Source organism: Brachyhypopomus gauderio, chromosome 7, assembly GCF_052324685.1.
Source record: "Brachyhypopomus gauderio isolate BG-103 chromosome 7, BGAUD_0.2, whole genome shotgun sequence".
NCBI lineage: Eukaryota > Metazoa > Chordata > Actinopteri > Gymnotiformes > Hypopomidae > Brachyhypopomus > Brachyhypopomus gauderio.
The window spans coordinates 1544973-1570272 of record NC_135217.1 but is presented as its reverse complement, the minus strand read 5'-3'; the positions used below and the strand labels follow the sequence as shown (position 1 = coordinate 1570272).

Genomic DNA, 25300 nt, shown 5'->3' with positions numbered 1-25300 from the left:
GTGAAAATCAGCCGAGCATCGTATTTCACACCACTGTAGCTTGAAGTATTAATGACTGCGTATGCAGAATATTTAGATATTATTAAGCGTAAATGTAATACTGCGGCAGCTGTTACAGAAAGGTAGTCAGCATGTCAGTTAATTGCCAACAGTTAATGCATGAGTGAAAATTATATTTTTATATATAGCGCGCTTATTTTATATATAAATTAGGGGTGTTTATATTATATATTAGGGGTGTGACGAGATGTAACTCAACGATATTTTTCGTCACGTTAAAAATCTGTCTTGCGGGATTTGTTATCCAGCAAGCGACCAGAATGACGTCGGAAAATACAGGTATTACTATTGAAGATGCCCCCGCCACTTTCAAATCGTTTGTTTGGCAGCATTTTGGGTACCCGGCGGAAATGATAAATGAGTGACTGATAAGACACGGGCTATATGCAAACATTGAAAATAATGCCGTACACCGCGACTAATAGCACGATGCAGAGACATTTACAATGCCACCACAGCTCAGTACTCAAATCAACATATCTCACTTGGAATAGAGTTAGCAGGGACAGAAAGGCACGCTTTGGCAAGTTGAGACAGCAAAGGATATCGGAGCAGTGTGGGCATGCTAATATTCTTAAAAATGAACATGACAGTGTAGTTGCAGCAAATTCAGTGACATACTTGGTCAGGCTCTGTTTGCACTATTTGCACTCTGTATTGACAGAGAACTTTTTGTTTTGCACATAATACAGTGAGTCCCCGCTTAACGACGGGTCTGGTTAACGACGGACCAGAGTTAAGAACAGAGACCGTATATATAAAACTGCTTTCCGACGGACTTTTCAGTCTCTAACCCCGTCGTTAAGCGGGGACTCACTAATATTGTTTGCTCTTGAAAAAAGGAGAAATATTTAATTTTATTTATTTTATCTTAACTTTTATGACATTTTATTTTTATTTCAATTTGTAGAGGAAGAAGTTTATTAAAAGTTCATGCTTACATCTTGCATGTTAAGAGTTATAATAAAACATTTCAAAATGCATGTGCAACTCTGTTAAATAAAAGTCTGTTGACCAGTCATATAATTTGTCATTTTAGTTTTCTTAAAATCTAATATCCCAATAGCGTGTCTTTTCTCGTGAGCTGAGTGTATCGTCACACCCCTACTCTTCAGTCATCTCTATCATGCTCATCTTATTGTGCGTCCATATAATCTATATGACTGCAACTCGTACACTGAAAAACATTCCACGGTGCAAAAGTGTCTTATGCGTTAAATGCGTACATTTTTTTAGTTCGTTATTTTCTCTGTAATTAATTAATCGAAATTAACGTGTTAACGTCGCACCACTAATAAATATATATATATATAGGCCTATATATCAGTAGCGAACCGTGACCATTAAACCTGCCCCCTGCCGAAAAAAATTGTTTCCTTTCCTAATTAACTGCAATAAATAAAAAACTGAGATGACAGTACAGCTTTAGAAACGCAATAAACATCAGTACTAGATAACTTCTAGTACTAGATAACTTCAAAATAAGGCTCCAACAAAATAAGGTTAACAGCTCTGTGTTCCTTGGAAGCTGAATATGTAAACAACGCGCACTAGGGCATCAAAGGAATGAATCGAAACCAGCTAGCGATGGGACGCTAACGCCAGCTAGCGTCGCCACAGTGGGCGGAAATGATCATACAGTTAAGCCCGCTCACTAAGAGGGACGATATGATTGGTCAATTTTATTGTCATTTGAAACTGGTATTGCGCTGAATTATAACTGCCAGGCCCTCTGTAAACGAACAGCGGGCATCACAGTCCTGATAGGGGGAGACACAGGCTCACAGGCTTCCGCTTAACCCCTCACCTTCCAACACAAATTTAATAAACACGGTTGAATAATTTATTTGCTTATATTTCTGTAATTGTTTTGATGTCGATTGTCAAACTATAAGTAGATATTAAAAATTGGATAAATTATATATATTTATATTTTAATAATATTTAAGGCTCTCTGAGAGGGCGTAGAGGGCCCTGACGGTTCCCCACTGGTCAGTGTATGTAACAGTTAGTTGTACTCTTGTGTTTGGTCTAGTTTTGTGCCCTTGTCATTTTCGCTGCCGTTCAGTGTATTAAACGTTCTCTATTCATCATGCCATATAAATATTAGGGATGTCCCGATCCAGCTTTTTGAACTTCCTATCCGATACCAATATTTATTTGCGCTTCCGATCTGATACCGATATCGGCCGATACTGATACCGGCCTATCCGAGCATGTATTAAAGTTTAAAAACTTACTTTGTTGTCAAGCTCATGTTGAAAAGCGTTTTACTCTTGATAACAAGTAGCCAGCTGAAGTAGGTGTGTTTGAATAATACACAATTGTTGTTAAGCAGAAACTGACCTGTTTATTTAGCAATTAATAAATTCAAAATAATAAATAACAAACAGAAATGACATCAGAAAACCAAGGCTTAAAAAGCCATAAGTGAAAATAATATTGTAAACTGTATTTAAGAAAAAGTTGCAGTGTGTCAAGCTTCGCAAACATTTCTGCCAGTGTTAGTTGTGTAGGACCTTTCTTTTTGTCTTCGGTGGTATTTTGCTAAATTCTTGATTAGATTGTTTGTATTAAAACGTCTTACAGCTTTACGACAATGCTTGACTTTACTGTTGCATATGTTGCACTCTACCTCTTCGTCTTTGTTGTCCTTTAAGGTAAAATAATCCCACACAACTGACATTTTTACTGAGATGCCGCGGAACTAAGTTGTGGAGATTCTATGCTCGTGTGCTGAAGGTGTGCTAGAAAAGGCGGACCGGATTTTACTCTCACTGGCGAAAACACAGCAAAACTGGAATGGATTATCTAAATGGGTGCGCTGGAAAACACGGATCGGATAAAAAAAAAAACTGGATTGGAAGTCAGTAGGGAACCGTCAGGGCCCTTTATGCCTTCTCAGAGGGCCTAAAATATTCTTTAAAAAAAAAAAAAATATATATATATATATATATATATATATATATATATATATAATCTCCACATATTATATATGTGCAGATATAATACTGTATTTGTGACGCTGAGTGCACATCAACAAAATGAGGCGGTACAGAATGAATAGCACACGTTAACGTGAATGATTCTAACAAAGACGAGCACGGGACACTGGACGTGACCGCACATTAAATAGACAAACCACATAAGCCCCGAGTGATCAGGAGACAAGCCACAGGTGACCAATGAACACGCTCACACACAACCACACCCACGGAGATCCACAGATGCAGACGACTAGAGGTAGACAACATAAACACACACCCAAAAGGGAGGGGTCAGGGGCTGTAGCGTGACAGTATTGAGTTTTTAAAATTATTTTAACTGAACACTTACTAATTCCAGGTCTAATTTGAGTGGTGTGAAACACACATGGCATCAGATAAAAATTACAGTTGTGATCAAATTTATTCAACCCCCACTGAAATAAAGTGTTTTGGCCAGTTTGACATTGATTTTGATCATTTCAGTCATCTTATTTACAATTATATCAAAGGGGCACTTATAAATTAGACAAACATAACATAATATTTATGATGGAATAACCACAAATGTCTTTACTGTGTTCACATCATTATTAGTTTTATTCAACCCCCTAGTGACATTATTTTTTAGTACTTAGTACAACATCCTTTTCCAGTTATGAGAGCTTTCAAGCGTGAAGCATAGCTTGACACAAGTGTCTTGCAGCGACCTATGGGTATCTTAGCCCATTCTTCATGGGCAAAAGCCTCCAGTTCAGTCACATTCTTAGGCTTGCGCACTGCAACTGCCTTCTTTAGGTCCCACCAGAGGTTCTCAATTGGATTTAAGTCTGGTGATTGCGATGGCCACTCTAGAATGTTCCAGCCTTTCATGTTCAACCATGCTCTAGTGGACTTGGATGTGTGCTTCGGATCATTGTCCTGTTGGAAGGTCCAACGTCTCCCAAGCCGCAGGTTTGTGACTGACTCCATCACATTTTCCTCCAAGATCTCCTGGTACTGAAGGGAATTCATGGTACCCTGCACACGTTGAAGCTTTCCTGTACCATTAGAAGCAAAACAGCCCCAAAGCATAATTGACCCCCCGCCATGCTTCACAGTAGGCAAGGTGTTCTTTTGTTCATAAGCCTGGTTCTTCCTTTTCCAAACATAGCGCTGGTCCATTGTCCCAAACAGTTCTAATTTAGTTTCATCTGACCACAGTACACTGTTCCAAAACCTTTGTGGCTTGTCCACATGACTTTTGGCATACTGCAGTCGACTTTTCTTGTTCTTTGGAGTCAGCAAGGGGGTCTTCGTTATGCAGTGCGCGCCTTATTGTCTGAGCTGAAACTTCAGTGCCCACATCTGACAGGTCTTTTTTCAGTTCCTTAGCAGTCACGCGGGGATTTTTCTCCACATTACGCTTCAGGTAGCGCACAGCAGTCGCGGTCAGGATCTTCTTTCTGCCACGACCAGGTAATGTTTCCACTGTGCCCTTTAACTTGAACTTGCGAATGATACTTCCGATAGTGTCTCTTGGAATATTTAACAACTTCGCAATCTTTTTATATCCATTGCCATTCTTGTGAAGAGCAATAACCTCTTCTCTTGTCTTCTGGGACCATTCTCTTGCCTTCACCATGCTTGGAAACACACCAGTAGATGTCTAGAAGGAGCTGAGTATCACAGTCCTTTTAAATCTGCCTAATTGGTGCTTATCATGCTTGATTGCTGCTCGTTGACATCCACAGATGTTTTCAATACCTGATGGAAAACACTGGAATGAACCTCTGTTCTTAGGAGTGATAGTCGTAAAGGGGTTGAATAATTGTGTCAATGAAGAAATCACAAAAAGGCCATTTAATACTTTATGACAAAAAAAATTGATGCTATCTTAGTTGCATTTAGTTCTTTAACAAGTCCTTGTAAGATTTCATTATGAACACAATTACAAATGTGCACTGAATTCCATAAAACCCTTTGCAGCATTGGGGGTTGAATAAATTTGATCACAACTGTATGTATAAGAATATAGTACAAAGTGGTATGGCTGTACATAACTATATCTTATTCTTAATATATTGAAGCGGGTTCGGGAACTGAGGCACAAAGTGCTTAATCCAGAAAGTACCGAGGAGGGAAACTTTATTTTCCACGCTACTCAAACAATAGCACTGTTTTCTCCTCCTTCCCTGGCTCGTGCAGGCGCCGCTCCCCCAGTGTCACTTAAAGGGCTAAAACTCCCTGAGTGGCCAAGTGCCTGTCTGTTAGGGAATTTGCTGCGAGGAGTAGTAGTCGCTACACACGCCACCCCAGAATTCACAAAAACAGACATGTCCATCTGGCGAGGAGGACGAATCAACCGCCCAGACCGGCTCACACTGCCAAGGACCAACGACCAGGGGCCTCCCACGGCTCGCTGGACGGGCCGTCACCACAGCACCATCCAAGTCCAAGTGGGCCGGCTTCAGACGGTCCACAGAAACGCTCTCGGGGATGCCCCCAATGTCCACCTTAAGGAACTTGTCCCCAGGCTCCAGCACTCGGAAAGGGCCGTCGTAGACCGGGCGAAGGGGACTGCGGTGCGCATCATGCCGTATGAACACAAACTTAGCAGCACGCAAAGAAGGTGGAAAACGGGACCGCTGTAGGCCATGCTGAGAGGTGGGCACGGGGACAAAAGCACCCGAGAACTCACGAAGGGCCTTCCTGCTTGTTGTTAGCCGGCGGACCACGGAGCAGTAGGACAAGGGAGAAAATCTCCGGGGACCCGCAAGGGCTGGCCATAGACGAGTTCGGCCGACGAAGCCTGGAGATCCTCTTTGGGGGACGACCTGAGGCCCAGCATGACCCAGGGGAACCTATCCACCCAGTCGCCGTCTGGGAGGCTGACCGGGAGCGCAGCTTTCATAGAGCGATCACGTCACAGAGGAGCATCAAACCTGCATCACTGAAGGGAACGTCCGCCAACTGCAGGCCGGTGATTGCCGTCCTGTAGGCCTGGACCTCCGGGTCCGACGCCTGGTCTGCTGCCATACGGGAGTAGTCGATGCCGAGGTGCATGGCGCCGACGACCCCACGAGAGAGGCAGTCAGCCACCGAGTTGTCTTTCCCCGCAACGTGCTGGATGTTCGTGGTGAACTCTGAGATGAAGGCCAGCTGACGCTGCTGCCGAGCAGACCACGGTTCAGAAACCTTAGCCATCGCGAATGCCAATGGCTTGTGGTCCACGAACGCAGTAAATGGGCGGCCTTCTAGAAGAAAACGAAAATGCCGCACAGCCAGGTACAGGGCGAGTAGCTCGCGGTCAAACGTACTGTACTTGCACTTGGCGGGGCGGAGCTGGCGACTGAAAAATGCCAAGGGCTGCCAAGCCCCATCGACCCACTGCTCATGCATTGCGCCCACGGCGTAATCCGACTGTCTGTGGTGATGGCGATGGGCGCATCAGGAGATGAGTGCGCCAACAGAGTGGCATCCGCCAACCATCAAAAGCCAGGAGACGCTGACTAGTCCAATCCACCATGTGCTTGGCGGCCTTGCCTTTGAGGGCCGTGTAGAGAGGGTGCATGAGGCCGGATGCTCGTGGGATGAAACGGTGATAGAAGTTCACCATTCCCAGGAACTCCTGCAGGCCCTTAATCGTAAGCGGACGGGCAAAACGCTGGATAGCTTCCACCTTGGTAGGGAGTGGAACAACACCGGCCCTGGAGATGCGGTGGCCGAGAAAATCAATAAGGTGAAGTCCGAACTGGCACTTCGACGGGTTGATGATCAGGCCGTGCTGGCTGAGACGCTCGAACAGGAGCCTGAGGTGCCACAGGTGCTCCGACCTTGAGGCGCTGGCCACCAAAATGTCATCTAGGTAGACAAAAACGAAAGGCAAATCATGCAGGACACTGTCCATGAGACGCTGGAACGTCTGGGCAGCATTTTTGAGGCCAAAAGGCATGCGGAGGAACTCGAATAGGCCGAAAGGAGTGATCACAGCCGTCTTCGGAACGTCTGCAGGATGCACGGGGACCTGTTGGTAGCCACGGACTAATTCCACCTTTGAAAATATGACTTTTCCGGCCAGACAGGTAGAAAAATCCTGCACATGAGGAACAGGATAGCGATCAAGAGTGGTGGCATCGTTGAGCCGGCGATAGTCACCGCAAAGGCGCCAGCCGGCGCCTGGTTTCTCGACAATGTGCAGCGGCGAGGCCCAGGGGCTGGATATGCACAATACCCAGGCGCTCCATCGTCCCATCGTAGCTCTCGCTATTGCGAGCTTGGTGGGGTCTAAACGTCTAGCGCAAGCGTGAACAGGTGGGCCCGAGGTCTCGATGTAATGCTCAACCCCATGCCTGCTGCTGTCTGAAGAACACGTGGGTTCTGTCAGACCAGGAAACTTCGCGAGGAGACGTGAGAAATCATCTGAGACAGAGAACGCACCCGACAGGTTGGAGGAGCTTAAACGAGCATGGGAGAGAGGAGCTTAAACGAGCATGGGAGAGAGCTGAAAGTCTCTGGATTCACAAGGCGTCTGTTCCTAATATCAACCAGCAAGCTGTTGGCACACAGGAAATCGGCACCTAAGAGGGGAGTGGAACCCTTCGCCAGCACAAAAGGCCATGTGAACCGCTGCCCACCGAAGCACAGTGGCACTGACCGTTGCCTGTATGTGGGAATAGAGCTCCCGTTGGCGGTCTCAAGGCCGGGACCAGCGTGGCCTAACTTCATGTCCATCTCGGAGGCGGGCAGAATGCTCAACTGAACGCCTGTGTTGCAGAGGAAACGACGCCCCGAGACCGCGTTCGTCAGGAAAAGCAGGCTACTGGAACGGCCGATGCCTGTAGCCGCTAGCAGGCGTCGGCCCTCACTTTTCCCGGCTTCCTGAAACCGCATGGCGGGCACCAGCTTCTGGCCTTGGCTCCGAAACGCGCATGGTAAAAACATAGAGATGGGGAGGGCGGAGGCCTGGACGCGTAGACGGCAGCGCCAGAGGTGAGGGGAGGTGTACAGGCATGCGTGGCTGCAAAACACTGCTTGGCTAAGAAAACCTTGTCGGCCTCCCTAGCTAACGCACGATAATCCGTGAGGGTAGAACTCGCCAAGGTTGCGCGAACATCGCCGGGCTAACTGCTGAAGGAAAATCTCCCTGAACAGAAAACATGGCGGGTGGTCGCCCAGTAGGGACAGCATGTGATCCATCAGCTCCGAAGGTTTGGAATCGCTCAAACCAGACAGCGAAAGAAGCCTGCGGGCACGCTCCGACTCCGACAGCTTGAAAATTTGTAGGAGCAGCAACTTAAGGGCTTCATACTTATCGTCCTCCGGAGGGTCTTGAAGAAAACTCACCACTGTGGAGGAGGTGCTGTTGTTCAGGGCTGCGACAACATAATAATACCTCGTGTCGTCCTCTGTGATTTTCCGGATGGCGAACTGAGCCTTGGCTTGAGCAAACCAAACGGCGGCATGCTGCTCCCAAAACTCTAGTAATTTAAGCGCTACTGCGTTCGCCGACATGACGCGAATACTTCGGAAACGTCCAAATAGACGTCGGGGTCACCACTGAAGTGAGTTCGGGAACCGAGTCAGAAAGTGCTTAATCCAGAAAATCCAGAGGAGGGAAACTTCTCTCCCCCAGTGTCACTTAGAGGGCTAAAACTCCCTGAGTGGCCAAGTGCCTGTCTGTTAGGGAATTCGCTGCGAGGAGTAGTAGTCGTTACAATATATTCTTAAATATATTTATTTACAGGAAAAATTAAATTATGAAACAACAGTGAATTTGACTGTAATGTATATTAAAAGGTTACAGGGTGGGGGGTGGGTGGTGGTGGTGCATGATTTAATGTGAAAAGCAGTTATTGCAGATGGAGTCTCTGACAACTCTACCATCTCTGTTGTCACCCATATGCATATAAGGTTACTCGTCTGTGGGCATGTCAGAGATGGTAGGCTGGCGCTCTTCCTGGATGGTTGCAATGTTGTGTAATACCACATATGCCAATATTATGTGGCACGCCCTATCAGGGGTAACTCTGAGCCCCTTCAGGCACTGGAACCTGGCCTCGAGGATTCCTAAGGTCATTTCAATTCTTGCCCTGGTTTTGTTGTGGGCCTGATTGTAGCGGGACAGTGGTCCAGGTGCAGGATCTGAATAGGGAGTCATGAGGTAGGGCAGGCAGTGATACCCTCTGTCTCCATGAAGGAGGCCGTCATAGTGTCCTATAATCGCACTAGGCTTTGCAATAATTTAACTATTACACTGCATGTGAAGAACTAGCAAAACTACCACAGGTCAACCCTGTTCAAATTTGTTGTACAGTGTGGAATCATAGATGTATCCTGGCCATCTGGCTTCAATATTTGTGATGAGGTGGGAAGGATCACATATGATCTTGATGAGGAGGAGAACGGTCAATTACAATATCTACATAATTTTTGTTACCATTAATGATAAGTACATTAATCATTAAGTCCAAGGGTCTGTGGAACCCATTTTTAAAAAATCAGCTTAAAAAAAATTATACAATTTTTTTTTTTTTCAAACTGAGATTCATTGGTCCTTGGCTCATTTTCCGTGAGCAACATAAATCAGAAAATATTTTCTATGACCACCCCCCGTACCCCCCCCTTCACATTTGTATTACATACAGGGTCCAGGGTCCACTGGGCCCTGGGCTAGTCAAAGTGGGCAATCAACATTGGGTTGGGTAGTTGATAGTCGTCTGTATGACTTTAAAGGATATACAAACAAAGGACAGAGGTGTTTGGCATGCAAAGGTGGGCAACCATCAACACTTTTGATGGTTGCCACATAAGGAGTTGATTGCATATTGTCAGACAGCAGACGAAGAATCTCTATAGAGACAAAGGGGTGAGATCTGAAAGAAGCATCTTTTCTCTCAGCCCTCATTATCCCTCCCTCCTCTCTGGACCTGTGTGTGTGTGTGTGTGTGTGTGTGTGTGTGTGTTTCACCAAATCATGGGGACATGATGCTATAAATGCTAAAAATGCTATAAAAGATGGCAAAGCGATTCTCAGTTGAGACTGCCTTACAGCTGATATTGGAAGAGACAGAGGATTTTGATGGTGATTCAGAAGAAGAAATTTCAGGATCACATTTCTGAAATATCAGAGTCTGATACTGATAATGAAAAGGAGGATGAGCAGCAGCCAGCTCCGTTAGCACCAGCTCGTGAGCAGCTAGCCATAGGACCAGCCTGTCAGCCAGCATGATTTATGATTCATTTCCTTATTGTGTTACATTTTAAAGACAAACCTACGATGTTGTGGAATTCCTCTTAGATGTCCATAACTGCCTTATGCCCAGGAAACACCAAAAAAACTGTGCATTAGTCGTTTTAATGTCAGACATACTGTCAGGACAGACTGACATACAGTAGCTTTGCTGACAGGTTCCACATCTCCTACACTATAAAGAAAACTTCCACTAGCAAAAAAATGAAGAGCGATGTATAAAAATCTGGAGAGAACTGAGGGCTGATCCATGATGTGTAATATTTGAAATGTTCTCACTACTCCTGGAGCACCCCGCGAAGCTGGAAAGCCCCGAACTTACACCGACGGGCAGGTCCAGAGCCGCCAGAACCACGAGCCCCCGAGAGCGTCTCCCCCGATGGTGGGAACCACTGCGAACGTCTCTAAAACACCCTACCTAGGAAGACCCATGACCTAGGACGCAAACCCAGCTTTCTGACACTGGGCCCTACATTGCAACCCAAAATCCTTTGGTAATCCTCAGATTTCATGATGCCTTGCACACAGTCAAGACCACCAGTTCCAGAGGCAGCAAAACAACCCCAAAACATCTTTGAACCTCCACCATATTTGACTGTAGGTACTGTGTTCTTTTGTTTGTAGGCCTCAACAGTAGAATGATGTGCTTTACCAAAAAGCTCTATCTTGGTCTCATCTGTCCACAAGATGTTTTTCCAGAAGGATTCTGGCAAACTGCAGTCTAGGTTTTTTTTACATCTTTGTGTCAGCAGTGGGGTCCTTCTGGGTCTTCTGCCATAGCATTTCATTTCATTCAAATGTCGACAGATAGTTCGGGTTGACACTGCGCCTGCAGGACAGCTTCAATTTCTTTGGAAGTTGACTGGGGCTGCGTATCCACCATCCGGACTATTCTGCGTTGCAACCTTTTATCAATTTTTCTCCTCCGTCTACGTCCAGGGAGATTAGCTACAGTGCCATGGGTTGTAAACGTCTTGATTATGTTGTGCACCATGGACAAAGAAACATCAAGATCTCTGGAGATGGACTTGTAACCTTGAGATTGTTGATATTTTTCCACAATTTTGGTTCTGAAGTCCTCAGACAGTTCTCTTCTCCTCTTTCTGTTCTCCATGCTTAGTGTGGCACACACAGACACACAGTGCAAAGGTTGAGTCAATTTCTCTCCTTTTTATCTGGTCTCAGGTGTGATTTTTAAATTGCCCACACCTGTTACTTATCACAGGTGAGTTTGAATGAGCATCACATGCTTGAAACAAAGTTATTTACCCTCAATTTTGAAAAGGTGCCAATAATTTTGTCCAGCCCATTTTTGGAGTTTTGTGTGAAATTATGTCAAATTTGCCTTTTTTCCTCAGTTTTTTGTGTTGTTCCTATACACACAAAGGAAATAAACATGTGTATAACAAAACATGTGTAATTGCAATAATTTTTTGGGAGAAATACTTGATTTTCTGGAAAGAATTTAGGGGTGCCAACATTTTCGTCCATGACTATCTATTCTCATTTTGAATTGTCTGGATGATGCTACAATGTAGCAGCACAGATAAGGTTTGACCCTTTGCCTCCAGAAAACCCAATGCATGCTTGACCACATGATCAACCAGAGTGGCTCTGATCTCATACATTATGGTTGCTCATCCTCTTCCTCATTCTTGTACTCTTTCATCATCATCTCTGTGCAATATTGAACATAACAAGACAGGGTCATAACACCAGTGATTGAACTTCAGCAACTTGTGGCCTCTTTATTTTTAGAAACATTGGGACAGACACACACACAGGCACTGGCAGCCATGACATCGTTCTGGTTGCTTGCCATGCAGCGGAGTGCCTCCAGTCCTTGGGACCGCATTCCAAGCACGCCCTGCGCTGCTCGGTGCTCCCGTTGAACGTGCGCCCGGTTTCTTTCCTCGAGGCGCTTCGGGCGCTTTTCTGGGCGCTACCGAAGGGCTTGCCCTTCACCGCTCACTGGCTGTTTTACGAGATGCCACCAAGGGCACCCTGAACCCCCACATCGGGCTGCAGGCTGTGCCACTGCCCACTCGTGTTCCCGGGGACAGCGCCGCCTCGCCCCTCGACGTTTCCATCTCCTCCTCTCCCTCGGAGCCGCCCCAACCCAGCAACATCGGTTCCTCTGAGGTTGGGTAGCATGAACAGCTCATGCTGCTCCCCTCCGAGGGGGCATGAGGAACGTCCTCTCCTCTCAGGCACCCCTTCTCGGACTGTACAGTCACCTCAGAGTACACAGAGGCGCTGTCTTCCTCCTCGCTCTCGCTGATGTGCTCGGAGGGGGGCTGACGTCTTCCTCCTCCTCGTAATACTTGGTGGACTCCAAGTAAACGGATGGAGGAGGGCTGACTTCCTCTTCTTCCCCGTAATACTCAGTGGGGGCTGAGAAAATGGATGAATGGGGGTTGACGTCTTCCGTAATACTCGGTAGGGGCTGAGTAAACGGATGGAGGAGGGCTGACCTCTTCCTCTTCCGCACCGTGGTGCTCGGTGGGGGTTGAGTGGATGGACGGATTGGGGCTGGCCCTCCCCGTAGTACACCATTGGCACAACAAAGACGGGGGGCTGACCTCCTCCCCCCGACGTCTGAGGAGCTGCAGACACGGGGGGGGGGGAAGCAGCTGGCCTCACCCTCGCGCTCTTCTACCGAGTACACGGGGGGGGGGGGGGTGTCAGGGCAAAGGCATCTGTACCTACCACTATGGGCTCACCTCACAACCTGAAAATGATAGTAGGCCTATGTCTATTTGGGGTTTTATAAGGCGTTCCCGGTGAAGAAACGGAGCTTCAATATCCACAGGATGCTCGAGGAAAGGACACGTCATGATGACGTGTTTGTAACTCGGGTTTAGGTTTAAGTTAACCTGCCATGAAGCAGGTTAGCTACAGAGCGTAATTTGCTATAGCAACTGACATTGAGTTTGTTTTAACACGTTTTCTGGAACAGAAAACTCCAGGTTTTAGTGAATTCAGAGTTAACATACCCTGAGTTGTACACTTAACCCGCTTTCTGGAATATCCCCCAGGACTTAAATTGGTTTACTCATGATGGAGAAATGGGCAGAGCTTCTGCTCCCCAAATCAAATGTTTGACTTGTAAAGCAGTTGTAGACACACTTTGTAGCTAATGAGGCCCTAACAGAGGATTCATGCACTGAGCATCTATGACAGGCCAGACTCTAAACTAATCTAAGATACCAGGATCAGTGAGTCCTGATAACAGATAGGACTGTTGAATCCATAGAGCTGTTTATTTGGACACACACATCTCACAGCTGTTTTGTAGCTGTGTGTTGCTGTAACTGTAAGGGTTGGTCCCAGTGCAATAGCGCCACCAGCCACCAGAGGGAGTCGACGGGTTAATTAAGCCAGATGAGCTACACCTGCTTGATAGCCCTTTTAAGCAGCTCACACTAAGATACCAGTTGTTGAATTGTTGATGAGTTCTGACCTACAGCTCAGCCGGTATCTTTGTGTAGAGGTTGTGGACTTGTTCTCGGGTCTCTTATTCTCTTTCTCTCCAGTCTCTCTCTCTCTGGTCTCGGGTCATTTTCTCTACTCAACTAAAAGCTGCTGCTTTGAAACTAAAGAACAAGTTTGTTCTCCTCCCTCTTTGATTTCTTTTGGCTACTCTGTTTATTTCTGTGTTTTGCCTCACTGAATGAGATGGTCCTTCCCCAGGCTGTTGGGAAGTGTAGTTCTGTTTCTCACTAAATGAGAGAGCCAGTCCTTCGCCTGCGTCCTTTGTTTTCTTCCCGCTCAATCAGTTCAGTGATTTTGTCCTTTTTCTTTTACCCTCTACCTTCCCCTGACTGGTCCCTGTTGCCCCTTTTGTTCTCACTCCCAGTTAAGACCACTCAGTGATTGGGTCCTATCTACCCCAAACCCTGTGGTGGCTCACCCAGTTCATCTCTGGCTAACCATCACGTTACAGGAACTGTTAATGTTATTAGTAGAGGACCACAGTACTGGGTATTAAGTATGAACATTACATATATATTGAATATAACCACTTCTATATGTGTTTAGGATGTTGTAGGTGTTTAATCGTGTAACTGAACATCTTCATGGAGCTGAAAGCAGAGGGTGACAGTGCAGCAGTGAAGGATGAAACATTACAGCCCACATGAGTAGAGTCAGTATGGAGATCAGGAAGAGAGCAAGAGGGGGAGAAGTTGTGTTAAAGTATTTATTGTGCTGTTTCATCTAACATTGTGTCCCCTTCTCTTGTTTACACAGATTATGATCCTCAGGTAAGTAAATAACAAAACCTTTTCTTCTATCTGATGTTAAGAGATTTTATTCAAATACTCATTACATATGTAAATGTTTAATCCATTAATGAGAGAGTGAACTCACACACACTGTAATGTAATATTCATGTGGTGTGTAAACACTCTGATAATCTTACTGTAGAATGTAGAGACAGTAGAGTTTACCATGGCAACCAGAACACACAACAGTGTAAAGCTGTGTAGGTTGTTGCTGGGAGTGATTTCTGTATTCACTATTATTACTTAACTCTTATGTAAAAGGACCCTGGATAGATTACAGTTTTTTGCAGACGCTAAGACCCAATTTCTGAAACTATAGCTCGACACACAGCAGCCAATGCTACACACACAACAGGCAAAACATCTTACACTTTTGGAAAAAGCATACACTTCAACCAAAACTCTTGTAACTCTTGCATCTAAAACACTACACACAAATATCATATTATTAGCCTTTCATATATGTAACTACACACTGAAGTGACAAATGGAAAACACTACCATGTGTTTGAGTGTTTAGTTTGTAGTCTGCTGTGAAGGTCTGTCAGAGGTCTCACATATATTTTACTTTATGGTGCTTTATGTGAATATTAATGTATAAGGGGAATGTTTTTTTTTTGGTTTTGCATGAACACTACTGCAACACATGCTGTATATACTGTAAACACATGAACAAAAAAAAAACAAAAAAGACAAAATAACCTCAAGCTTCCTCCATCACCTGCTGAATGGTGGGGTTGGCGACCACCTCCATGCCAAAAAGAATTCACCAACAATGGAGAGTTTGGTGGAGGTGAATCACAACAAATCGTGGCTGTTCAGTGAACCAGTTTGTACTTGAGCAGCCCGGTGCAAACTTATGTTGTCCCAGACGACAACAAACCTGGACTGTTCTGGTTCATCCCCCTGGTGATGGAGAATGAGTGTGTTGTGCTCTGTGTTGAAGAAGGTGATGATGTGCACAGTGTTGTAGGGACCAAGAGTGGCATGATGACGAGTGACAAATTCATAGCACAGTTGTTTCACACTGTCACTGGCCCAGTCCGGATAGACTCACTGAATGGATGTTGCTAATGGTGACATTGTCAGTAATGATGTGCAGTTGAAGTTGTAGGAAACGTATGCAGTTGTTGGCTCTGACCATGATGGTCTCTTTCTGTTCTGAGGTGGATAGCCACCCACCAAGGGGTAGTCTAGTACATGACGTAGTATGTATAGAGGATAGGTCTACTTACAGTCATGGCCGAAAATGTTGGCACCCCTGAAAAACAGAGGGAAAAAAGGCAAATTTGACAATTTCACACAAAACTCCAAAAATGGGCCGGACAAAATTATTGGCACCCTCAACTTAATATTTGGTTGCACATCCTTTGGAAAAAATAACTGAAATCAATCGCTTCCTATAACCATCAACAAGCTTTTTACACCTCTCAACTGGAATTTTAGACTACTCTTCTTTTGCAAACTGCTCTTTTCCAAGTCTCTCTCTCCCAACCGCAATTTTAAGATCTCTCCACAGGTGTTCAATGGGATTTAGATCCGAACTCATTGCTGGCCACTTTAGAACTCCCCAGTGCTTTGTTTCCATCCAAGGACCAGGGCAGTCTCCCTGGGTATGCTCTTCGTCTTGTGTGGTGTCTGTGTACGTATGAATGGTAACGTTGGTCAGTGTGCGTCGCTCGTTTGTGTTTGTGTTGAATGTTTCATGTGTGACGCGGGTACCGCTCATCACCGTCGCCTCGCTCCCCCGTCGTCTTGTGTTTAATGTGGGGGAGCGACTGCGAACCTGAGCGGCGCGTCAGTGTCTACCGAGCGTGCACGTATGGATCCCGTTCCGTTCGTTGTTTGTGCACAGTTTTGTTTGTCTAGTATTTGCGTGTGTGTTTTGTCCTAGCGTGTTGTCTACTGTTAAGTGTAATTCCACGCTTGCTCCTCCCCTTAAATGTGTGTTTGGGAGGGGGGCGGTTGTGGTCCCGTGCCACTGGGTATGGCACGGAGGGCGTCTGAGGCGCTTTTGTGTTCTATGTTGGTGTTGGGGTGTGTGTGTGTGTGCTGTTTCTGTGCAGGTGCTTCCCCCTGGCGGTGTCGTGGTGTTCCTGGACCTCGTGGGGGTCTCCACCTGGCAGGAGCCCCCTTGTGTTGTGGGGTGACCGGAGCCCGGTCATGAAGAGCCCCTCCCTAGAGGGCTGGGGCCCCCGGATGTTTGGGGACCATGGGGCTCCGGTCTGAAAAGCTCCTGCTGAGGGAGGAGATCCTCCCTCCTGCCCGGGGTGACCAGGAGGCCCTTGGGGCTGCTCCCTAGCCCGCATCGGGGGTGCTCTGGGCCTCGGTCTCTGGCGCTCCTGGGTTGGGTGGACTGCAGGAGGTGTGTCCCTGCCTGTCCTTGCCTTCCTGCCCCTTCGTGTTGTTGTGCAGCCACTGTGTGCCACACACCCAGTGGAGGGGAGTGCGGCTTGGTGGGGGGGTCTGTCACGGTGAGGCGGCCCCCTACCGGTCGCCTCCGTCCACAGCGGCTGTGTTGTTGTTGTTTTGTGATGTCGTGTACGCCCCTCAGGTGGGCGGAGCCCGTGATCTGTTCCCACCTGATGGTCGTTTGTCTGTCTATATATGTCTTGTCGTCGTACCAGTTGACTGCTGGTTATTATATCCTTAATTTGGAGATAGTGCACGGGTTTTAGGTTTGCACACTTTCTATTAAACCATCATTTTTCCCTGAGACTTGGCGTGATCGCTTCCTTTTCGTTGCTCACCCCCGCCCGTCACAACAGGTGAGTTTGAATGAGCATCACATGCTTGAAACAAAGTTATTTACCCTCAATTTTGAAAAGGTGCCAATAATTTTGTCCAGCCCATTTTTGGAGTTTTGTGTGAAATTGTCAAATTTGCCTTTTTTCCTCTGTTTTTTGTGTTGTTCCTATACACACAAAGGAAATAAACATGTGTATAACAAAACATGTGTAATTGCAATAATTGTCTGGGAGAAATACTTGATTATCTGGAAAGAATTTAGGGGTGCCAACATTTTTGTCCATGACTGTATCTATTCTCATTTTGAATTGTCTGGATGATGCTACAATGTAGCAGCACAGATAAGGTTTGACCCTTTGCCTCCAGAAAACCCAATGCATGCTTGACCACATGATCAACCAGAGTGGCTCTGATCTCATACATTATGGTTGCTCATCCTCTTCCTCATTCTTGTACTCTTTCATCATCATCTCTGTGCAATATTGAACTCCAGTGATTGAACTTCAGCAACTTGTGGCCTCTTTATAGGGATTATGCTTTGATGACTAAAAATTAGCTTGAAGTGTTGTAACGTGTGAGAACTGGATATGAATTTTGGTAGGTGAGTGTAGCAGTTGCGTGGCAGTGTTTTCTAAAAGAAACACAGTTTTCAGTTTTGAATGTTGTGTCCTATGTGAACAACTGTGTTTAATGTTTTGCTAAAGGTGTGTTTTAGAAATCCTAAATGCGTGTAAGGCAGAGAATGTGCTTAAGGAATGTTTAGCACACCTGGTCAATAGACAGGCTACATGGGTTAGTTGTTTCAGAAATCGTGCTATAAGGGCCACTTTTTGTGTCTTAGTAACTGCAAAAAACTGTATTCAGGACATTTACATTGATATTAACTTAGTCATGGCAACAAAGACAAAAACAAACAAGGCCATCGTCATGGTGATAGGATGCTTCTATATCTTGGGCAACTACCCCATCACACAACTAATCAGTCAGGTGTGACTCGTGGAGTTTGTTCAGAGTGACTGATTCACTAGGACACCTTATAATAATAATAATAAATATAGCCGCAAGCGGCAATTACGGGGTCCAAGCACAGGGTATGGGCACCATCTGGGACGCCTGAGATGCGTAAGCATGTGTGTGTAATCACTGGGTAGGTATGGGTGAAGCAATGTGTATATGAAACCTATAGGTAGGCCATTGCATGTGTGTGCATGTGTAAGAAATATGTAGGGGTAATTCAGGAAATTCTAGTATAGCGCCACCTAGTGGTGCAATTCCCGTCATACTTGAGTATGTCTTAGAGGGTGTGTAGATGAACATAATATGTGAGTTTCATGTTGATTGGCATATGATAAGCTTGTGAAATGTGAACTGAAAGCTGATTGGTCGATAGCGGCGGCCATATTGGACATATGATGGTGCAGGTCAAGGACCTGTGTCATAGGTGCATATAGATGATGCATACCAAGTTTGGAGTTATTTGGCCAATCGGTGTGGGCAGGAGAGTTTTTTGGCCGTTATAGCGCCACCTAGGTGTGCATGTCTGCCAAAATGTATGTACCGGTCTAGACACCCAATAGGTACATGTGTGTGAAATTTGGAGTGAATACATGAAAGTATGCCTGAGATACAGCAGAATATGTGGATTTTTGGCGAAGGAATTTTCTACGCTTGACTTCTGATGCATGTGGCCACGCCCATGTGCAGAAATGTGCACTTTGGCTCCATAACTATTAAAGTTCAGACTCTTCTGAACACCTGGATACCACATATGTGCATGTATGTGAAAAATCCAGGGACTAGTACGCGCTCAAAAATGTGTGCAAATTTGCATATTATGCAAATTAGCTCGACATGTAAGGGGCGGAGCATATAGCTTCAATGGAACTTTTTTTACATGAGCTCATGCCTGATCAGATGCAGTTTGAATTTTATCTCTAGGACATACGGTGTAGGAGAAACACCTGTGTAAACTTTTTCATGCGATTTTGTGCGCTATAGCGCCACCTATGGTCGGATCGGGCTGGCGTGTTGCGCCTGAGTAGCGGAGAGGAGTACTACAAGTTGGCCAAAGGAGAAGTCTGTAGGACTTACGGTTTAGGCTGCACGACGCGTTTTAAGGCAGAAAAAGAAGAATAATAATAATAATAATAATCGGAACAAAACCAATAGGGTTCCAGCACCGCTGGTGCTTGGACCCCTAATAATAATAATAAATATAGCCGCAAGCGGCAATTACGGGGTCCAAGCACAGGGTATGGGCACCATCTGGCACACCTGAGATGCGTAAGCATGTGTGTGTAATCACTGGGTAGGTATGGGTGAAGCAATGTGTATATGAAACCTATAGGTAGGCCATTGCATGTGTGTGCATGTGTAAGAAAGATGTAGGGGTAATTCAGGAAATTCTAGTATAGCGCCACCTAGTGGTGCAATTCCCGTCATACTTGAGTATGTCTTAGAGGGTGTGTAGATGAACATAATATGTGAGTTTCATGTTGATTGGCATATGATAAGCTTGTGAAAGGTGTACTGAAAGCTGATTGGTCGATAGCGGCGGCCATATTGGACATATGATGGTGCAGGTCAAGGACCTGTGTCATAGGTGCATATAGATGATGCGTACCAAGTTTGGAGTTATTTGGCCAATCGGTGTGGGCAGGAGAGTTTTTTGGCCGTTATAGCGCCACCTAGGTGTGCATGTCTGCCAAAATGTATGTACCGGTCTAGACACCCAATAGGTACATGTGTGTAAAATTTGGAGTGAATACATGAAAGTATGCCTGAGATACAGCAGAATATGTGGATTTTTGGCGAAGAAATTTTCTACGCTTGACTTGTGATGCATGTGGCCACGCCCATGTGCAGAAATGTGCACTTTGGCTCCATAACAATTAAAGTTCAGACTCTTGTGAGCGCCTGGATACCACATATGTGCATGTATGTGAAAAATCCAGGGACTAGTACGCGCTCAAAAATGTGTGCAAATTTGCATATTATGCAAATTAGCTCGACATGTAAGGGGCGGAGCATATGGCTTCAATGGAACTTTTTTTAGATGAGCACATGCCTGATCAGGTGAAGTTTACATTTTGTCTCTAGGACATACGGTTTAGGAGAAACACCAGTTTAAACTTTTTCATGCGTTTTTGTGCGCTATAGCGCCACCTATGGTCGGATCGGGCTGGCGTGTTGCGCCTGAGTAGCGGAGAGGAGTACTACAAGTTGGCCAAAGGAGAAGTCTGTAGGTCTTACGGTTTAGGCTGCACAACGAGTTTTAAGGCAGAAAAAAAATTGGCATATGAAAAGCTTGTGAAAGGTGTACTGAAAGCTGATTGGTCGATAGCGGCGGCCATATTGGACATATGATGGTGCAGGTCAAGGACCTGTGTCATAGGTGCATATAGATGATGCGTACCAAGTTTGGAGTTATTTGGCCAATCGGTGTGGGCAGGAGAGTTTTTTGGCCGTTATAGCGCCACCTAGATGTGCATGTCTGCCAAAATGCATGTGCAGGTCTAGACACCCAGTAGGTACATGTGTGTGAAATTTGGTATGAATACGTGAAAGAATGCCTGAGATATAGCAGAATATGTGGATTTTTGGCGAAGGAATTTTCTACGCTTGACTTGTGATGCAGGTGGCCACGCCCATGTGCAGAAATGTGCACTTTGGCTCCATAATAATTAAAGTTCAGACTCTTCTGAGCGCCTGGATATCACATATGTGCATGTATGTGAAAAATCCAGGGACTAGTACGCGCTCAAAAATTTGTGCAAATTTGCATATTATGCAAATTAGCTCGACATGTAAGGGGCGGAGCATATGGCTTCAATGGAACTTTTTTTAGAGGAGCTCATGCCTGATCATATGCAGTTTACATTTTGTCTCTAGGACATACGGTGTAGGAGAAACACCTGTGTAAACTTTTTCATGCGTTTGTGTGCGCTATAGCGCCACCTAGGGTCGTATCGGGCTGGCGTGTTGCGCCTGAGTAGCGGAGAGGAGTACTACAAGTTGGCCAAAGGAGAAGTCTGTAGGTCTTACGGTTTAAGCTGCACGATGCGTTTTAAGGCAGAAAAAAAATAATAATAATAATAAATATAGCCGCAAGCGGCAATTACGGGGTCCAAGCGCAGGGTATGGGCATCATCTGGCACGCCTGAGATGCGTAAGCATGTGTGTGTAATCATTGGGTAGGTATGGGTGAAGCAATGTGTATATGAAACCTATAGGTAGGCCATTGCATGTGTGCATGTGTAAGAAAGATGTAGGGGTAATTCAGGAAATTCTAGTATAGCGCCACCTAGTGGTGCAATTCCCGTCATACTTGAGTATGTCTTAGAGGGTGTGTAGATGAACATAATATGTGAGTTTCATGTTGATTGGCATATGATAAGCTTGTGAAATGTGAACTGAAAGCTGATTGGTCGATAGCGGCGGCCATATTGGACATATGATGGTGCAGGTCAAGGACCTGTGTCATAGGTGCATATAGATGATGCGTACCAAGTTTGGAGTTATTTGGCCAATCGGTGTGGGCAGGAGAGTTTTTTGGCCGTTATAGCGCCACCTAGGTGTGCATGTCTGCCAAAATTTGTGTGCCGGTCTAGACACCCGATAGGTACATGTGTGTGAAATTTGGAGTGAATACATGAAAGTATGCCTGAGATACAGCAGAATATGTGGATTTTTGGCGAAGGAATTTTCGACGCTTGACTTGTGATGCATGTGGCCACGCCCATGTGCAGAAATGTGCACTTTGGCTCCATAATAATTAAAGTTCAGACTCTTCTGAACGTTTTGATACCACATATGTGCATGTATGTGAAAAATCCAGGGACTAGTACGCGCTCAAAAATGTGTGCAAATTTGCATATTATGCAAATTAGCTCGACATGTAAGGGGCGGAGCTTATGGGTTCAAATGTATTTTTTGTAGAATGGAAGATGACTGATCAGATGCAATTGGAATTTTTTGTTTATGACATACGGTGTAGGCGTGACAATTTTTTGCGCTCTATAGCGCCACCTATGGTCGGATCGGGCCGGCGTGTTGCGCCTGAGTAGCGGAGAGGAGTACTACAAGTTGGCCAAAGGAGAAGTCTGTAGGTGTTACGGTTTAGGCTGCACAACGCGTTTTAGCGGAGAAAAAGAATAAATATAGCCGCAAGCGGCAATTGGCGGGTTCACACACGAATAGGCCTCTTGGCCTCAATAGGCAGAGGCCCAAAAGGTCCTTTAGACCCCAAAATGTGAAAAGAAGCTGTTTGAGTGGAAAAAATGCACAAATAAATCAATGTGCAAAAAAAGGTTCAATTGGGGCACTAAAGGCCCAAAAGGATCAAAATAATATGTATTGGCAAAATTATTCAGATCACAGAACTAAATCACATGCTGAGATCAGCTTTGTGTGTGTTTGTGTGGTGTTTCATGTGAGAAATAGTTTTCAGTCAGTTCCGGTGTTTGGCCACTAGATGGAGCCCAAGTACTATCATACTGATATCTCATTAATCTCAGTAATGCAATGACATTTTGGTGAATTAAAAGGTTCATTTCTGGTCAGGCAGTGCACTTTTTGTTATGAGATGTAATTGCAATGTTATAGACCTCATTGATCTGAATCATACAAGCCCCATTACTTGTCTGTATTCTGCATAACAAGATTGCTGCGTGAGTTTTTATGATTTCTCAGGTTTTTGGGTACTGTAGCGCCTCCGACAGGCCAATTTGAACCAATCTTGGCATACCTAACAGGGACCTCAGTGTATAAAAGCCTTTCAAATTGGGAGTTGATCACTTACATGGTTTATGAGTTATAGCAATAAAGGTCATTTATGGCATGGCCAGAAGGATATAATGGAAAAATTGACCAATCAGACAAATAAAAATGCAAAATTTTTTCCATATGTAGTTAACTACAGTGTCTACAGATTATGCCAATGCCATTTTTGCCATCATTGGATCAAATTCCTAGGACTAGTTCTTAAAGAGCTATTTTCAAACAATTGATGAATGTGACAAAAGTATGCATTTTTTAATAGGACTTGTAATTGCAAAGTTGTCAGGTCTACTGCAAGGAATAAAAAGAAACAAGGTGCATGTTCCTAAGTGAAAATTTGGAGGAGTTATGCATGATTTTCACAAATAGCGCCACCTAGTGGCCAAATGTTTTAAAACTGCACAGCATGACACATAGTCCTGAGATATGCACAGTGGTGAGGTTTCATGTTGTTTGGCCAATGGTAAGTCTGTCAAATGGCAAATTATTTCAAATAAAAATTAATTGGCTCATGGCGGCCATGTTTTTTGAGTGATGATGTCATCATTGTGTGTCTTGATATCACTTGGGCCCCTGATGATGCCTGTAAAGTTTTGGCTTGATGTGACTAATGGTTTCTGAGATACAGTTTTTCCCATGTTATAGCGCCCCCTATTGGACAATCGAGGCCAGCTTTGACCTATGACCTCGGAGTCATGTGCCCTAACAACTGTTAAAATTTTATGAAGATCCGTCAAAGCGTTGCTGAGATATAGCTGTTTAAGTAAATTTGGCCACGCCCCAGAGCTATTGATTGACATGTCACAACGACACTGTATGCAAATGTCACAATTTTTTCCAGGAATATTGATAATGAGATTCTTCTGAACATTTTGATACCAAGCTTGTGGTGATCGGATGAAAAACCAGGGACTAGTATAAAAAAGTAGGTTTTGCATATTATGCAAATTAGCAAAAAATCTAAGTAGGCGGAGCTTAATGGTTCTTGAGGCTTTTTTGTTTGGCTTGAACCAAGGAATCCATCAGAAGTGGAATTTTGTTTCTAGGCCCTACGGTTTGGGAGATATGGACCAAAACGCAAAATGGTGCGCTATAGCGCCACCATCAGGCCAATGTGGGTCTCTGTACTTTAGCACGGTCTCGCAAAGAGACTACACCATTCTGCCAAGTTTGGTGTCTCTGGGCCTTACGGTCTAGGCTGCAGTATGCGTTTTATGCGGAGAAAAATAATAATAATAAAAATAGCCGCGAGCGGCAATTGGCGGGTTCACACACCAATAGGCCTCTTTGGCTGTATAGGCAAAAAGAAGCCCCAAAGGTCATTTAGAACTATAAGTGAAAAGAAGCTGTTTCAGTGGAAAAAATGCATAAATCAATGTGCAAAAAAGGTTCAATTGAGGCACTAAAGGCCCTAAAGGTTCAAAATAAATTGTATTGGCAAAATGATTTAGATCACAGAACTAAATCACATGCTGAGATCAGCTTTGTGTGTGTTTGTGTGGTATTTCATGGGAGCAATAGTTTTCAGTCAGTTCTGGAATTTGGCCACTAGATGGACCCAAGTTCTACCATACTGATATCTCATTAATTTCAGCAATGAAATAGTACTTTTGGTGAATTAAAAGGTTAATTTCTGGTCAGGTATTGCACTTTTTGTTATGAGATGTAAATGCAATGATATAGACCTCATTGATGTGAATCATACAAGACCCATTACTTGTCTGTATTCTGCATAACAAGATTGCAGCATCAGTTTTTATGATTTCTTAGGTTTTTGGGTACTGTAGCGCCCCCGACAGGCCAATTTGAACCAAACTTTGCATACCTCACAGGGACCTCAGTGTTTAAAAGCCTTTCAAATTGGGAGTTGATCGCTTACATGGTTTATGAGTTATAGCAATAAAGGTCATTTATGGCATGGCCAGAAGGATATAATGGAAAAATGGGCCCACCTGAATATTTTAAAATCCAATATTTTTAAATAAGTTTTTACCTCCAGAGTCTACAGATTATGCTCATACCAATTGTTCCATAATTAGATAATATTTCTAGGACTAATTCCAAAAGAGCTGTTTTCAAACAATTAATGAATGTGACAAAAGTATGCATTTTTAATAGGACTTGTAAAGGCAAAGTTGTCAGGTCTACTGCAAGGAATAAAAAGAATCAAGTTGCATGTTCCTAAGTGTAAATTTGGAGGAGTTATGCATGAT

At 44.7% G+C, this 25300-nt stretch overlaps 1 protein-coding gene and 1 long non-coding RNA gene across 2 annotated transcripts in view; one reads left to right on the top strand and one right to left on the bottom strand.

The window, feature by feature from the left end:
- The window catches only part of LOC143518449 (uncharacterized), a 153623-nt gene that overhangs the window by 76137 nt on the left and 52186 nt on the right, over positions 1-25300 (bottom strand). The gene's annotated exons all lie outside the window — the stretch shown is intronic.
- The window catches only part of LOC143518398 (uncharacterized), an 80827-nt gene that overhangs the window by 4732 nt on the left and 50795 nt on the right, over positions 1-25300 (top strand). Inside the window, exon 3 of the mRNA XM_077010863.1 lies at positions 14527-14540. Coding sequence (XP_076866978.1) covers positions 14527-14540 — 14 coding nt within the window. The remainder of the gene's footprint in view (positions 1-14526; positions 14541-25300) is intronic.